A 15,908-nucleotide genomic window follows, 5' to 3' on the forward strand; every position below is an offset into this window, starting at 1 on the left:
GTATCAGTCAATCAGCATCACTAGTTTTTTTTTTTTTTTTTTTTTTAATGAGTAAAGTTTTAGGGTAACGCTCACACTGGTATATAATAAATCAGTCCCATGCTCATTTAGAAAAGTGGGGTGAGTGAAATCCATTTATTATTCTGTATACCATGCGAGTGCTATGTGAGCATGTGATTTTTTTTTTTCTCACCTAGCATCCGTATGCCACCCATATGACATGCGTTTTTTTTCTCATAAATTATTATTCTACAGCCATTTACAGTGTTCTGTGCTACAGAATGGTGATGTATCCATAAAAATCGGATGCCACACCGATGCCACACGGACATGCTTGTGGCGTCCGTTTTTTCATCGCACCCATTGATTTGCATTGACGAGTCGTGTCTGATAGACAAGTGCAATCGCAGCATGCTGGGACTTCTTCAGTCTGATTTGAGCTGTGGAAAAAGTCGCAGATCCACACTGCCTTATTCACTGACACTGGTTCGAGCGCAATGGGATTTTATTCTGAATGGATTAAAGGGAACCTGTCAGGTGCAATATGCAGTGAGAACCACAAGTGGTTCTGGGTGCATATTGCTAATCCCTGCCTAACCATCACAGCCTATAGTAGCATACATAAAGGGATCTATAGAAAAAGTAGTTCTAAAGATCCCATATGATATGCTAATGAGGCGTTACTTCTCTTGGCTAGTCGGCCCCCTTACATGTAACACACCCCTGTGAGCGTGCTAACATGCTAATGAATGTGCGGCGTTAGAGGATGGTCGCTCTCCCCTCTCTGCTGCCATCATGTCCGAGTCCTGGGTTTCGGCTCAGTGCACATGATCCCGGACTTTCAGTCATGCACACGATGAAGCCTGGTTGTACGCGTCCTGGCTTCAAACCCATGTAGTGCGCAAGACCGAAAATCTGGGATCATGCGCACTAAGCCGAAATTCAGGACTCAAATGTGATGGCAGCAGAGAGGGGAGAGCGACCATGCTCTGATGCTGCACGTTCATTAGCATGTTCGTACACTAATAGGGGCGTACTAACATACTAAGGGGGCCGACTAGCCAGGGGAAATAACACCTTTTGCGACTTATTTTTTGCGAATTATTTTTCTAAAGATATCTTTGTTTATGCTAGTGTATACAGGGACAGTTAGGCAGGGATTAGCAACATGCACCCAAAACTGCTCGTGGTTCTGGGTGCATATTGCACCTGACAGGTTCCCTTAAATTTAAAAGGAATTTGTCAGAGGGTTTTTGCTATGTGCTATGAGAGCCGCAGGATGTAGGGGCAGAGAGCCTGATTGCTGCAATGTATTAGGAAGGTGTCACTTGCTCAGCAATTTGCTGTAGTTTCAATACAATCAGCGTTTTATCAGCATGAAATTATCACTGCAAAACTAGGTGTTGCGTGCCAGGAAGTCAAGCTAATCTGTAACCCCGCCCCCACCCACCAATCATAAGTGAGGGTGGGTTTTATATACAGCTCAGCAATCTGAGAGAAGATAGAATTTCTATCAAAACTGCACCGAGGAGCCCAGTAAGTGATACAGCACTGGAATCAGGGTCTCTGCCCCTACGTTATGCTGCTCTCAGATTCCATAGCAAAAAATAGCTGACAGACTCCTGTTAAATAGAGTTCCCCATAAAGTGTGTCCTGGGAAATGAGCCACAAACCATTTGTTTTTCTTAAAGGATTATTCCATCCCATTCTCTTCTTAGCTCACCAGTGAATATTTTGTCTTTATTGACATGCCTCATTGGGAGCGCTGTGTCACAGCCTCGTAGTCGCAGCTGGTCTTGTGTAGTAACTGTGTGACCGTTCTTTCTTTCCAGTGCCTATAACAAGAACTGCATGCCGCCCCATGGGTTCATTCATGTGCTCTCCTTAACAAACAATATCACACAATTCAAGCAGATTGTTAGTAAGCAGAAAATCTCCGGGAATATCGATGACCCAGAAGGTGCGTTTGATGCTATGCTGCAGGCAGCAGTTTGCCATGTGAGTATGTGTTACTGAGTATTATGTAATATCTATTCCTATAATAGCATCGGGTAGGAGACACTCAATGCCAGGCCTCCAGCTTTCTTATTTTGACTGTATACTGAAATTGGGATTTGAAAGGATTATGTTATGGTGAAACGTAAAACCTGCCATCTGGTGATGTGGAATGCCGATATTCATGTGGATAGTTGGCCTGTAGTAGTATGAATAAGTCCCAAAGCCAGACAACTCATAAATGGTGAAAAATCAAGCTGAAGAAACAGATTTGATGGACCCTAATCCAGTGGCCACTGAACCACAGCCCTGTGAACCTCCTACTACCGGTCTGCATCCCCAGCACCTCTTCTGACTAGTAGGCCCAGTGCAACGTCATCACTACAGCAGGTAGGAGATGGTTTGTAGAACTGTAGTATATTGTAGTATGGGGCCATGCCATTCTGCAAATCTCGTTGTTAAACTCTATTGGAAAATGATGTGTGGGAAGGAGAGGGAGAGGGAGTGATCCAGCACAATTCCTCCTTGGTTTAAAACATTTAGGATCTTTATTGAAACTTCTTTAAAAACATGGTGAAGACCGAAAATAAACTTGCATAGTAAAGGCGCAATTCATGAGGGCTTTACGCGTTTCGGACTGAAAATAAAACCAACTAGTCCTTATGACTAAGGACTAGTTGGTTTTATTTTCAGTCCGAAACGCGTAAAGCCCTCATGAATTGCGCCTTTACTATGCAAGTTTATTTTCGGTCTTCACCATGTTTTTAAAGAAGTTTCAATAAAGATCCTAAATGTTTTAAACCAAGGAGGAATTGTGCTGGATCACTCCCTCTCCCTCTCCTTCCCACATCTCTGCTACCGGTCAGGATAGACCGTGGGATCCTGGCACCCGCAAGGCTGAGCAGTCCGGGCAGCAGGTGAGCTGAAGACTTTTTTCGTTCATTCATTATTATTGGAAAATGATGCCATTGCTCAGGTGGATAGCAGGAAAATGCATTATCACCGGCATCCCCTATCAATAAGACGTTTTGAGGTCCCAGGTATCTGGTTTAGGCCCCTTCACACATCAGGGATTCTGGTAGTATGTCGCCGTTTTTATACGTACTGAAATCACGGACATACGCAGACCCATTATAATCAATAGGTCTGCGTACACATCAGTGATTTCTCATGGACCGTGTGCGGTGATTTCTCAAGTCCGTTTTTCTCCGGCAGCAATGATGTCACAGGGACCACACAGTGGTCTGATCCATGTTACACATACCAGAGAAAACACGTGTCTTTGATATAAAATGATTTTCTATACTCACCTGTCTCCAGTGCTTCTGTCTTTGGCGCTGCTGTCACTTGCTTCAGGGGCCGCTCATTATGCTCATTGCCGGAGACATGAGCACTGGGGACAGCAACGCCAGAGAGAGGTGAGTAAAAAGTTCCTGATCTCCGTGTGCTATCACGGATAGCACACAGAACACACACGTGTGACAAATTATTGAGAGATTCATTCCTTGAGAAAGCGCTGGTGGCGAAACGCGCGTTGGATTACGTGTGGGGGTTTCCAATATAGGTAAGCTCCACTTGTTTGGCCCACTTTAACCTGGTGATGTAGGGACAACCTCTGATACTGAGGTTTTGCATGGGCACTATAATTCTACACTATACTCTCCCATCTATACATTGTTGATGGGGTGGAAACCATTTACACAGATAGGCTAATTGCTATTCGGTCATTGCTTTACTTGTGGCCAATAAGCGACATACAATTACCTAGTGTTTATCCTGCTCCCGCCTTCAGGAGTGTTTTACTTTTTACTCCTCCCTGACCTCTAATTTATATAATAGTCTTGCCATTTATGTCATTTTTATGTCTTAATAAATATTTTTGATATTTTCATTAATAAGTTTGGATTATTTTTCTGGTTTTTGTTCTACCCCATATTTTGTTGCTGTTTGTTCTTCTGAGTGGTTTATACCAGAAAAAATGGAGGGGTTCTTCTCATTTTGAGGAGACCCTCGACATTATTGAACTATTTATGTGCTTAATGAATCTTGTATTGATAAGTCAATACTTTGTAGGACCATCTTTTTCTGCAATAACTGCTGCAAGTCTTTTAGGATATGTCTCTACTAGGGTCTGGCCTTTGACTGGACCATTCACCACATGAATATGCTTCTGGTGTAAACCATCAATTGTAGCTCTAGCAGAATGTTCAAGGTCATTGTCCTGCTGGAACATCATCCTAGGCCACTGTCTTAAGGCTTTTACATCCTCTAACAGGTTTTCCTTCAGGATTGTCCTGCATTTAGCTCCATCCATCTTCCCATAAACTCTAACCAGCTTCTCTGTCCCTGCTGAAAAAAGCGTCCCCACAGCATGATATTGCCACCACTATGTTTGACGGTGGGGATGGTGTTTTTGGGGTGATGAGCAGTGTTAATTTTCCACCACAGATAGTGCTTTGCATTTAGCTGAAAAAAATCTACTTTAGTTTCATCTGACCAGAGTACCTTCTTCTATATGTCATGTAGAGGACACAGCTGGAATGTTGAAGAAGGTACTCTGGTCATATGAGATCAAAGTGGAACTTTTTGGGCTAAATGCAAAATGCTATGTGTGGCACAAAACTAGCAATTCATATCACCCTGAAAACACCATCCCCACCGTCACACATGGTTGTGGCAGCATCATGCTGTGGGAAGGCATTTCATCAGCAGAGACAGGGAAGCTGATCAGACTTGGTGGGAAGATGGATGGAGCTAAATACTGGGCAATCTAGAGGAAAACCTGTTAGAGGCTGCACAAGACTTAAGACTGGGGTGTAGATTCACTTTCCAGGAGGACAACGACCCTTAAAATACTCAAGAGCTACAGTGCATGGTTTTGATTAAAACATAGTCATGTATGTGAATGGCCTGGTCAAAGGCCAGACCTAAATCCCATTGACTAGAAAATCATGTATCATTTCCTCTACACGTCATAATTACTCCATTACTTGGTGTTTATATGTCACATCCCAATAAAATACATTTGGGTTTCTTGGTTTAACATGAAAAAAAGTGGAAAAGTTGATGGGATATGAATACTTTTTCAAGACACTGTTAATATCTAAAGTACTTTCTTTCCTATTACTCTTGTTTAGAGAATATGGTAACCTGTTTATTTTGGCAGCAGAAAATATGAAATGTAATAACAGATAATATATCTTCTCTTGTTTTGTTTTTTTTGTCGTTTATTTTCATTGTCATGTTTTTCCTTTAGCGGCTTATCTTACAGCTTAATCTTCTTGGCGTGCCAGGTTCATTATCCCAAAACTTGGTTTACTATCCAAGATCAGCAGCGAATCTCCCTAACTTTGCTCTAGTTACTGCTGTGTATCCTCCTCCTGTCGCTGCTTCATCCAGATCTATGGACAGGATCGCATGACGTGATGCATCAGGCGTCAGGACTAGAAGAAAAGCTTTCTTCTGTTTCTTTCCCATCTTCCCAACATTCCGATTTGATACGTTGTAAATATAAATGGTGATTTCTATGTCACTATTTTCTCATTTTTAGATTAAAGGCAAACTGATTTTTACCGCGTTTTCTTTTATGTTTCAGAAAGAAATTGGCTGGCGGAAAGAAGCAAAGCGCTTAATTATATTGATGACAGATCAAACTTCTCATTTAGCACTTGACAGTAAATTAGCCGGGATTGTGTCCCCGAATGATGGAAGCTGTCATCTCAAAGACAACGTTTACACCAGAGCGTCAGATATGGTAAGGACCTGTACAAGAGGAATAATCTGTCTGGGTAAGAAGGGCTCGTTATTGTAATCTTGGTTCCCAGCGCAAGTGATTCAAGTGATCAGAAAGGTTGTCAGGAAGAGGTAATTGTACGCACGTGTGGCTGACATACTCAAAAGGTTTAACATTAATTGGCTTACATGTTTAGCTTTGTATACACTGGCAGCCTGTCATGAAAACTTCTGTTAAATGTACCTAACACGTAACGCAACCTGCGTAATAACGAGTGAAGATAAAGGCATCTCAAAATATTTTATAATAAAATTAAGTATGGTAATTTGCAATTATTGCGATTGCTACCACCATGATATTATCTTAAGTGGTTTTTAAAAATCATTATTGCCACAAAGGTAGGCAATAAAGACTCTTTATAGTGTTGGTACCCTTGAAATTGTTTAAAAAAAATGAGGCATTTGCCCCAGAAAATTATTGCAATTACGCTTGTTTTGTTATACACATGTTTATTTCATTTGTGTGTATTCAAACAAGACAAGAAAAAAAGGCAAATTGGCCATAATTTCACATAAAATCCCAAAAATGGGCTGGTCAAAATTGTTGGCACGTTTCTAAATTGCGGGTAAACAACTTTGTTTCAAGCATGCGATGCTCATTCAAACTGACCTGTGACAAGTACCAGGTGTGGGCAATATGGAAATCACACCTGAATCCAGATAAAAAGAGGAGAAGTTAACTCAGTCTTTGCATTGTGTGTCTGTGTGTGCCACACTGAGCATGGAGAACAGAACGAGGAGAAGAGAACTGTCTGAGGACTTTAGGACGAACATTGTTGAAATATCAAGAATCTCAAGGTTACAAGTCCATCTCAGAAATCTTGATGTTTGTTTGTGCACCATGCACAACATAAACAAGAAATTTACAACCCATTGCAGTGTAGCTAATCTCTCTGGATATGGACAACAGAGAATAGTTGATGAAAGGTTGCAAAGCAGGATTTTCTGGATGGTGGATAAGCAGCCCCAACTAAGTTCCAAAGAAATTCAAGCTGTCCTGCAGGCTCAGGGTGCATCACCGAGAACTATCTGTCGACATTTGAATGATACACTATGGCAGGAGAGCCAGGAGGACCCCATTGCTGACATAGAGACATGAAAAATTATATCCAACATATCCATTGCCAATACACAAAAAGGAGATAAACATGTTTTAGAACAAAACGTGTAATTTCAATAACTTGCGCAATATATACAGGTTAGTATTTTCCCATACAAACACATGTATCACATGTAGTGTATATCATATATATATATATATATATGTGTATATATATATATATATATATATATATATATATATGTATGTATGGGTAGGTGTGTAGGTATATACAAGTGCATCTCAATAAATTAGAATATCATCAAAAAAGTTAATTTATTTCAGTAATTCAATACCAAAAAGAAACGCATATATTATATAGAGTCATTACACACAGATATATTTCTGTTAGTGTTGATGATTATGGCTTACAGCCAATGAAAACCCAAAGGTCATTATCTCAGAAAATTAGAATAATTACCACAAAATTCCTGTAAAGGCTTCCTAAGTGTCTAAAATGGTCCCTTAAGCTGGTGTCACACATAACGACGACGACAACGACGTCGCTGCTACGTCACCATTTTCTGTGACGTTGCAGCGACGTCCCGTCGCTGTCGCTGTGTGTGACATCCAGCAACGACCTGGCCCCTGCTGTGAGGTCGCCGGTCGTTGCTGAATGTCCAGCTTCATTTTTTGGTCGTCACTCTCCCGCTGTGACACACACATCGCTGTGTGTGACAGCGAGAGAGCGACGAAATGAAGCGATCAGGAGCCGGCACTGGCAGCTGCGGTAAGCTGTAACCAGCGTAAACATCGGGTAACCAAGGGAAGACCTTTCCCTGGTTACCCGATGTTTACGCTGGTTACCAGCCTCCGCTCTTGCTGCCAGCGCCGGCTCCTGCACTGTGACATGTGGCTGCAGTATGCATCGGGTAATTAACCCGATGTATACTGTAGCAAGGAGAGCAAGGAGCCAGCGCTAAGCAGTGCGCGCGGCTCCCTGCTCTCTGCACTGTGACATGTAGCTGCAGCACACATCGGGTTAATTAACCCGATGTGTGCTGCAGGAGAGCAAGGAGCCAGCGCTAAGCGCGGCTCCCTGCTCTCTGAACTGTGACATGTAGCTGCAGCACACATCGGGTTAATTAACCCGATGTGTGCTGCAGGAGAGCAAGGAGCCAGCGCTAAGCGCGGCTCCCTGCTCTCTGAACATGTAGCACAGCGACCTTATGATCGCTGCTTCTGCTGTGTTTGACAGCTAAGCAGCGATCATAACAGCGACTTACAAGGTCGCTGTTACGTCACCGAAAATGGTGACGTAACAGCGACGTCGTTGTCGCTGTCGTTTAGTGTGACACCAGCTTTAGTCTTGTTCAGTAGGTTACACAATCATGGGAACAACTGCTGACTTGACAGATGTCTAGAAGGCAGTCATTAACACACTCCACAAGGAGGGTATGCATAAAAGGTCATTACTAAAGAAGCTGGCTATTCACAGTGCTGTATCCAAGCATATTAATGGAAAGTTCAGTGGAAGGAAAAAATGTGGTAGAAAAAGGTGCACAAGCAACCGGAATAACTGCAGCTTTGATAGGATTGTTAAGAAAAGGGCATTCAGAAATTTTGGGGAGATTCACAAGGAGTGGACTGCTGCTGGAGTCAGTGCTTCAAGAGCAATCACACACAGACGTATCCATGACATGGGCTACAAGTGTCACATTCCTTGTGTTAAGCCACTCATGACCAATAGACAATGCCAGAAGCATCTTACCTGGGCCAAGCAGAAAAAGAACTGGACTGTTGCTCAGTGGTCCAAGGTGTTGTTTTCAGATGAAAGTAAATTTTGCATTTCATTTGGAAATCAAGGTCCCAGAGTCTGGAGGAAGAGTGGAGAGGCCACAATCCAAGCTGCCTGAGGTCTAGTGTGAAGTTTCCACAATCAGTGATGGTTTGGGGAGCCATGTCATCTGCTGGTGCAGGTCCACTGTGTTTTATTATCAAGATCAAAGTCAATGCATAAAGAATAATTTCTATGGAAAGACGAAGACAATTGAAAAGGTCTTTTAAGTGATCCCTTGTAGTCATAAAAAAAAAATCATGAAAAATAGACAGGTACTTCATTTTTTTCCTTACTCTGCTCCACCTCAATATCTGCAAAACAAAAGATTAAAAAAGGGATTTAAAAACACATCTTTAAATTTGCGTGTACAAAAATACTTGAAAATGAGCCTGGTCAGGTACTGAGAAAATGGCCTGGACCTGAGCTGGGTAAACATGGGCATTATTAACCCCTTAAGGACGAAGCCAGATTTGTACTTAATGCCCAGGCCATTTTTTGCAATTTTGACCAGTGTCACTTTATAAGGTTATAACTCTGGAACGCTTCAATGGATCCCGGCGATTCTGAGATTGTTTTTTCGTGACATATTGGGCTTCATGTTAGAGGTAAATTTAGGATGATATTTTTTTATTTTATTTGTGAAAAAATCTGAAATTTGACAAAAAAATTAAAAATTTTGCAAGTTTCAAACTTTTAATTTTTATGCCCATAAACCGGAGAGTTATGTCACACAAAATAGTTAATAAATAACATTTCCCACTTGTCTACTTTAGATCAGCGCAATTTTTGAAACAAAATTTTTTGGGGTTAGGAAGTTAGAAGGGTTCAAAGTTCATCAGCAATTTCCCATTTTTTCAACAAAATTTACAAAACCATTTTTTTAGGGACCACATCCCATTTGATGTGACTTTGAGAGGCCTGGGTGACAGAAAATACCCAAAAGTGACACCATTCTAAAACCTGCACCCCTCAAGGTACTCAAAACCACATTCAAGAAGTTTATTAACCCTTCAGGTGCTTCACAGGAACTAAAGTAATATGGAATGAAAAAAAATAAAAATTAACATTTTACCTAAAAATGTTACTTTAGCACTAATTTTCTTACTTTTTCAAGAGGTAACACCAAAAATTGGACCTCACACTTTGTTACCCACTTTCTTATGAGCGCGCCGATACCCCACATGTGGTCAGAAACCTTTGTTTGGGTAAATGGGAGAGCTTGGAATGAAAGGAGCAATATTTGAATTTTGGAAAGCAAAGTTGGCTGAAACAGATTGCGGGCACCATGTTGCTTTTACAGATCCCCTAAGGTACCTAAACAGCAGGAACCCCCCTCAAGTGACCCCATTTTGGAAACTAGACCCCTTAAGGCTTCTATCGAGGGGTATACTGAGCATTTTGGACCCACAGGCAGTTCACAGATTTTGATAACGTTACTTTGTCATATTGAAAATTGTAATTTTTTTCTCAAAAATGTTGCTTTAGCATCAATTCTCTCACTTTTTCAAGAGGTAATTCCAAAAATTTGACCCAAATGTTTGTTACCCACTTTTTTATGAGCGCGGTGATACCTCACATGTGGTCTGAAACCTTTGTTTGGACAAATGGGAGGGCTTGGAACGAAAGGAGCAATATTTGAATTTTGGAAAGGAAATTTGGCTGAAAAAGATTGCGGGCACCATGTTGCATTTGGAGGACCCCTAAGGTACGTAAACAGCAAAAAACCACCACAAGTGACCCCATATTGGAAACTAGGCCTCTCAAGGAATTTATCTAGATGTTTGGTGAGTACCCTGAACCCCCAGGTGCTTCCCAGAAGTTTATAACGTTGAGCCATGAAAATAAAAAAATAAAATTTTACCACAAAATTGTTACTTCAACCAGGTAGCTTTTTTTTTCACAAGGGTAACAGGAAAAAAATCACCATGAAATATATTCTGCAATTTCTCCTGAGTTTGGTGATATCTTATATGTGGTGGAAATCAACTGTTTGGGCACACGGCAGGTCTTGGAAGGGAAGGAGTGCAATTTGACTGAACATTTGGCTGGAATAATTAGTGGACGCTATGTCGCATTTGGAAAGCCCCTAAAGTGCCTAAACAGTGGAGGCCCCCCACAAGTGACCCCATTCTGGAATCAAGAAACCTCAAGGCTTTTATCTAGGTGTATATTGAGCATTTTGAATCCACGAATACTTCACAGAATTTGATAAGCTTAGGTTGCCATATTGAAAATTTTCATTTTTTTCACAAAAATGTTTCTTTAGCATCACATTTCTCACTTTTTCAAGAGGCAACAACAAAACGTGGACCCCACAGGTTGTTATCCAATTTCTTGTGAGCGCAGAGATACCCCATATGTGGCCAAAAACCTCTGTTTGGATATATGGGAGGGCTTGGAATGGAAGGAGCACCATTTGAATTTTGGAAAAGTTGAAATAAATTGCGCGCACCATGTCACATTAGCAGGGCCTCTTGGGTACCTATACATTAGAAACCCCCCACAAGTGACTCCATTTTGGAAACTGGACCCCTCAAGGATTTTATTCAGGAGTATACTAAGCATTTTGAATCCATAGGTACTTCACAAAAATGTTGCTGTAGCAACAAATTTCTCTCTTTTAGGCTATGTGGCCATGATCCAGCGACACGGCGTCCAGTACACAGTGTCAGCCTTCCTGCAGAGATGTGAGTGTTGTCCACGGGAGAACGCAGCTGCCCATGCCCACGATTTGGGTTCAGGCTGCTGTGGAGCTCTATGCTACCTGCAGAGAACACTCATCTCCGCAGCATAAATTGACATGCTGAGGCTCGGGAAGCTGCACCACAGGTCGGTTTATGCTGCGGAGAAAAGAAGCACAGTGGGCACGGGATTTCTAAAAATCCTTCCACTGTGCTTCTACTGCACAACGCAGCGTTATGGACGCAGGGAAAACACTCTGCGTCTAAAACGCTGCAAGCCCTGATTGTGGGAACACAGCCTAAAATGCTACAATGGATAGATGTCAAACATATATAACGTCCCACCCCCCTGCATATTCTAAGCTGGCGCCCTTTAGTGCCTTTCATGTGGCACTAAAGGGTGCCTAGCCTTGTATTTAGCCCAAAAAGAAAAAAAAATAATTAAAATAAATGACGTGGGGTCCCCCCTATATTTGATAGCCAGCTAGGGTAAAGCAGACAGCTGTAGCCTGCAAACCACAGCTGACAGCTTCACCTTGGCTGGTGATCAATTTGGAGGGCTCCCCAAGCTGTTTTTTTTTTTTAATTATTTATAAATAAATAATTAAAAAAAAACAAAACAAACGTGGGGTCCCCCCAAATTAGATCACCAGCCAAGGTGAAGCTGACAGCTGGGGTCTGGTATTCTCAGGATGGGAAGAGCCATGGTTATTGGACTCTTCCCAGCCTAAAAATAGCAGGCCGCAGCCGCCCCAGAAGTGGCGCATCCATTAGATGCGCCAATTCTGGCGCTTCGCCCCAGCTCATCCCGCGCCCTGGTGCGTTGGCTAACGGGGTAATAAATGGGGTTGATACCAGATGTGTAATGTCACCTGGCATCAAGCCCAGCAATTAGTTATGTCACGGCGCCTATCAGATACCCGACATAACTAATTGACAGTAATAAAAAAAAAAATTGACAACAAAAAAAAATTTATTTGAAAAAACACTCCCCAAAACATTCCCTGATTGACCAATTTATTGAAAAGAAAAGAAAAAAAAAATGGACATCCCACGTCGATTCTGGACCTTCTAGAATATGGGGGACACGTTCAGGGAACGTATCCCCCATTTTCTAGGTGTGAGGACCCTCCATTTGAGGAGAGTGGGTGCAATGAATCTGCACCCACCCTCCCCGGGTCACAGCTGCACACACAGTGCCGAGCAGCAGCAGCAGCCAGCGTCCTGAACACAGGAAGCTGTCAGCTGCTCTGCTCATGTGACCGGCGTCTGCTGTGAAGGAGCCGGAGGAGGGGGCCGCAGGGGATCAGCGCTCCGACAGGTACGTATGACACCGGGGAACACCGGGGGGATAGGGGGGGACCCGGCAGGGCCTGGGGAGCAGGTTTCTGTCGCATGTGTTATGGCACATACGACAGAAACCATAGGAAAGGGGGAAATGCGGCCGGCGCGCTGCTGTGCTCGCCGGTGCGCGCGGCCATCTTGGATTTTCGGGAGGGGGTTGGGGGTCGGGGGGGCACTTTGGGGATACCGAGGGGACCGGAGGGAACCGGGAAAAAGATTTATCTCCCATCTGGCATGTTTGATCATGCCAGATGGGAGATAAATGATTTTTTACCGGCGCGGTCATTTACTGTAACCTGATCATCGGTATACGGTGTATACCGGTCATCAGGTGAGCGGGGACCGGAAAAACCGGCCAGAATCATGATCTCCAGGGTCTCAGCTACCCGCGGCAGCTGAGACCCCGGAAATTTTCTGACTCTGGGGGGCGCTAGACCCTTTTTTCCGACCGCCGTTAAAAAGCGGCGGATCGGAAGAAGTACCCTAATTTGTCGCCGTTAAAAGGCGTATCGGCGGTCGTTAAGGGGTTAAATGATGATCACGAATGTTAGCATCAAACTATGAAGACCGACAGATGAAGACGCCAGAGGGTGAGTATAAGACAAAGGGCAGGGGACTTAGATTAGAAGCATCATTCCAGCGGTAAAATAAAAAAAAATTGCTGTAGTGGTGCTTTAAACATTGCTGACTGACTGCAAGCAGGCGACTAACAGCAAATCTCAATGCTCTGCCCAAGTGTCTGTGGCAGCTCCATGCCAAGTACAGCAAGCCGCTGCCCAAACTGAGTGTACTGGTAACTCCTAGCACCAAGTTTTACCTCTGTCTTATTAGGTTTAGAGACACTTCAAGAAGAAAAGGCAAATTCCTTTTATGAGGAGTATACAGGGAACACTTTGTACTCCGCACGTGGAGGTGTAAACACCGAGTACTGCAAACAGGACTTGGCTTATAAATGTGGCTTTAGTCTTGAAATTTCATCCAGTGCATTTTTCTCTGCTACGAACATAACCTTAAAATGAACAGTAAACTTCATAGGAAATTGGGATCTCGGGACTAATGGGGATGTGGGTTTAGTCACAACATCCGGTGGTTTGCAGCTGCTTGCTTCCAATTTAGGTTGTCTCATAACTATAAGTCACTAATCTTTAGTGTAATAGGTAGAATCAAATCATATCAGCTGTATTTTCAAGGCATTTTACACTCATACAGTTAGGAACAGATGTCAAAGTATATATATTTATTCTGCACATTCCTGTATGTGTGATACAAATTCTGTCGTTCTGCTCATGTGACAGCCCAGAATACCAAAACTAATATCAGTTGTGGACAATGTATATGCCGGACACCAACGCCCACCCGATAGACTAAAGGGTGGTTTACACTCTGCGACATCGCTAGCGATCGCACCCGCCCCCGTCGTTTGTGCGTCTCGGACAAATCGCTGCCCGTGGCGAACAATATCGCTAGGACGTGTCACACATACCTACCTAGCGACGTCGCTGTGGCTGGTGAACAACCTCTTTTTAAGGGGGCGGTTCGTGCGGCGTCACAGCGACATCAATCAGCGGGCCACCAATAAAAGCGGAGGGGCGGAGAGCAGCCGCATTCGCTTCACTCCCACCTTGTTGCCGGAGGATGCAGGAACGCTGTTGGTCGTCATTCCCGGGGTGTCACATGTAGCGATGTGTGCTGCCTCAGGAATGACGAACAACCTTCGTCCAGCAAAAGCAACGATATTATGAAAATGAACGACGTGTCAGCAATCAGTGATTTGGTGAGTATTTCTGATCGTTAGCAGTCGCTCGTAGGTGTCACACGCAACGACGCCGCTAACGACGCCGGATGTGCGTCACGAATTCCGTGACCCCGACGACATCGCTAGATACGTCGTTGCGTGTATAGCGGCCTTTAGATGGGATCTATCATGTCCAGTACATGGTGCATGAATAATACACATTGATAAGTCATACCCTAATATACAACCTGCGTTATATCCTGAGTAGTTAATCCAATCATATTTCCTTACAGGAGTATCCATCACTAGGTTTGCTGGGGGAGAAATTAGCAGAAAACCATATCTACGGTCTGTTTGCTGTCCGTGGAAGCGCCTTCAGTTGGTATAAGGTAAAACAAAAAATATTGATTGCATTTTTTTTAAATATTTCTTTCTCTTTAGTTGTAAATGACTTCAGTTTCTTCATTTTATAGGATCTTTTACCTTTGCTGCCAGGAACAGTAGCCAAGAAACTGGATGACACTACGTCAAACACAAACATTAAGAATGTGGTGGTTGAAGCTTACCAGGTTAGTGATCTCGAATTTGAGCTAATGGATTTTCAGTTTTATCTGCTGCTCCATTCATTTGGAATATTTCATTATAATTTTAAGGTTGAAAAAAGATAAAAGTCCATCGAGTTCAATCTATAGCCTAACATGTTGATAGAGAGGAAGGCAAATCTCCATGAAAACAATAATTGCCTCATATTAGGGGAAACGTTCCTTCCCGACAATGAAACTATTTCCCTAGATCAATGTTTTATTCTAGAAATGTTGTGCCCAGAGCCTATAACATTATATTGTTCCAAAAGGTTATGTACAGTTGTGAAAAAAGAGATAGATGCACTCCCTGGTGCAATGAATATAAGAGAGCAGATTTTATCAAAATTTTCAAAGTAGTCTGATAGAAATACCCTAACTTGATGGAAGGTGCAAATTTCGGTACAACTCTATGAAATACTCCTCTGAGCATTCAGACCATCCCCGTAAGGGAACATCTTCTGCTTCTTCTTCAGCCTTTCTGACCTTGAGAGCCACAATCAGCTCTGACACACAGTCACAAACCACATCCAGCTCTCGCCCCCTCACAGTAGTGACTCCCAGAGCCCCCATTACCAGTATAATGTCAGCCAAAGCTTTCCCACAAAAATCTCACAAGGTAATATACCAAGATCCTGGGGTTCCTACCTTATTCCCATTCAGATGTTACTCTTCTGTGTGAAGCTACTCTTAAAAGTCACCATATGGAGACCTGTTCTTCATAGCTGTTTGCTAGACCTGGTGCTTATGCACCAAGCTGGCAGACATTCGCGAGTCACACATCATGGGCCCGCGAGTCAGATGTGGCTCCAAAGCTACAGGTTGGGGGACCATTTCTCTAGGAGGTAGGCCCAGCCCTAGCTGAAAGGGGCATGGATCAGCACTGACAGCGCTGCTTAGG

The 15,908-nt window shown here is 43.0% G+C and overlaps 1 protein-coding gene across 1 annotated transcript in view; it reads left to right on the top strand.

Annotated features, from left to right (window-relative positions):
* ITGB8 (integrin subunit beta 8) overlaps positions 1 to 15,908 on the top strand; it is a 190,466-nt gene that overhangs the window by 121,688 nt on the left and 52,870 nt on the right. Inside the window, exons 5-8 of the mRNA XM_075315380.1 lie at positions 1,833 to 1,998; positions 5,591 to 5,749; positions 14,720 to 14,815; positions 14,900 to 14,995. Coding sequence (XP_075171495.1) covers positions 1,833 to 1,998; positions 5,591 to 5,749; positions 14,720 to 14,815; positions 14,900 to 14,995 — 517 coding nt within the window. The remainder of the gene's footprint in view (positions 1 to 1,832; positions 1,999 to 5,590; positions 5,750 to 14,719; positions 14,816 to 14,899; positions 14,996 to 15,908) is intronic.

This window comes from Anomaloglossus baeobatrachus, chromosome 6, assembly GCF_048569485.1.
Source record: "Anomaloglossus baeobatrachus isolate aAnoBae1 chromosome 6, aAnoBae1.hap1, whole genome shotgun sequence".
NCBI classification, from domain to species: Eukaryota; Metazoa; Chordata; class Amphibia; order Anura; family Aromobatidae; genus Anomaloglossus; species Anomaloglossus baeobatrachus.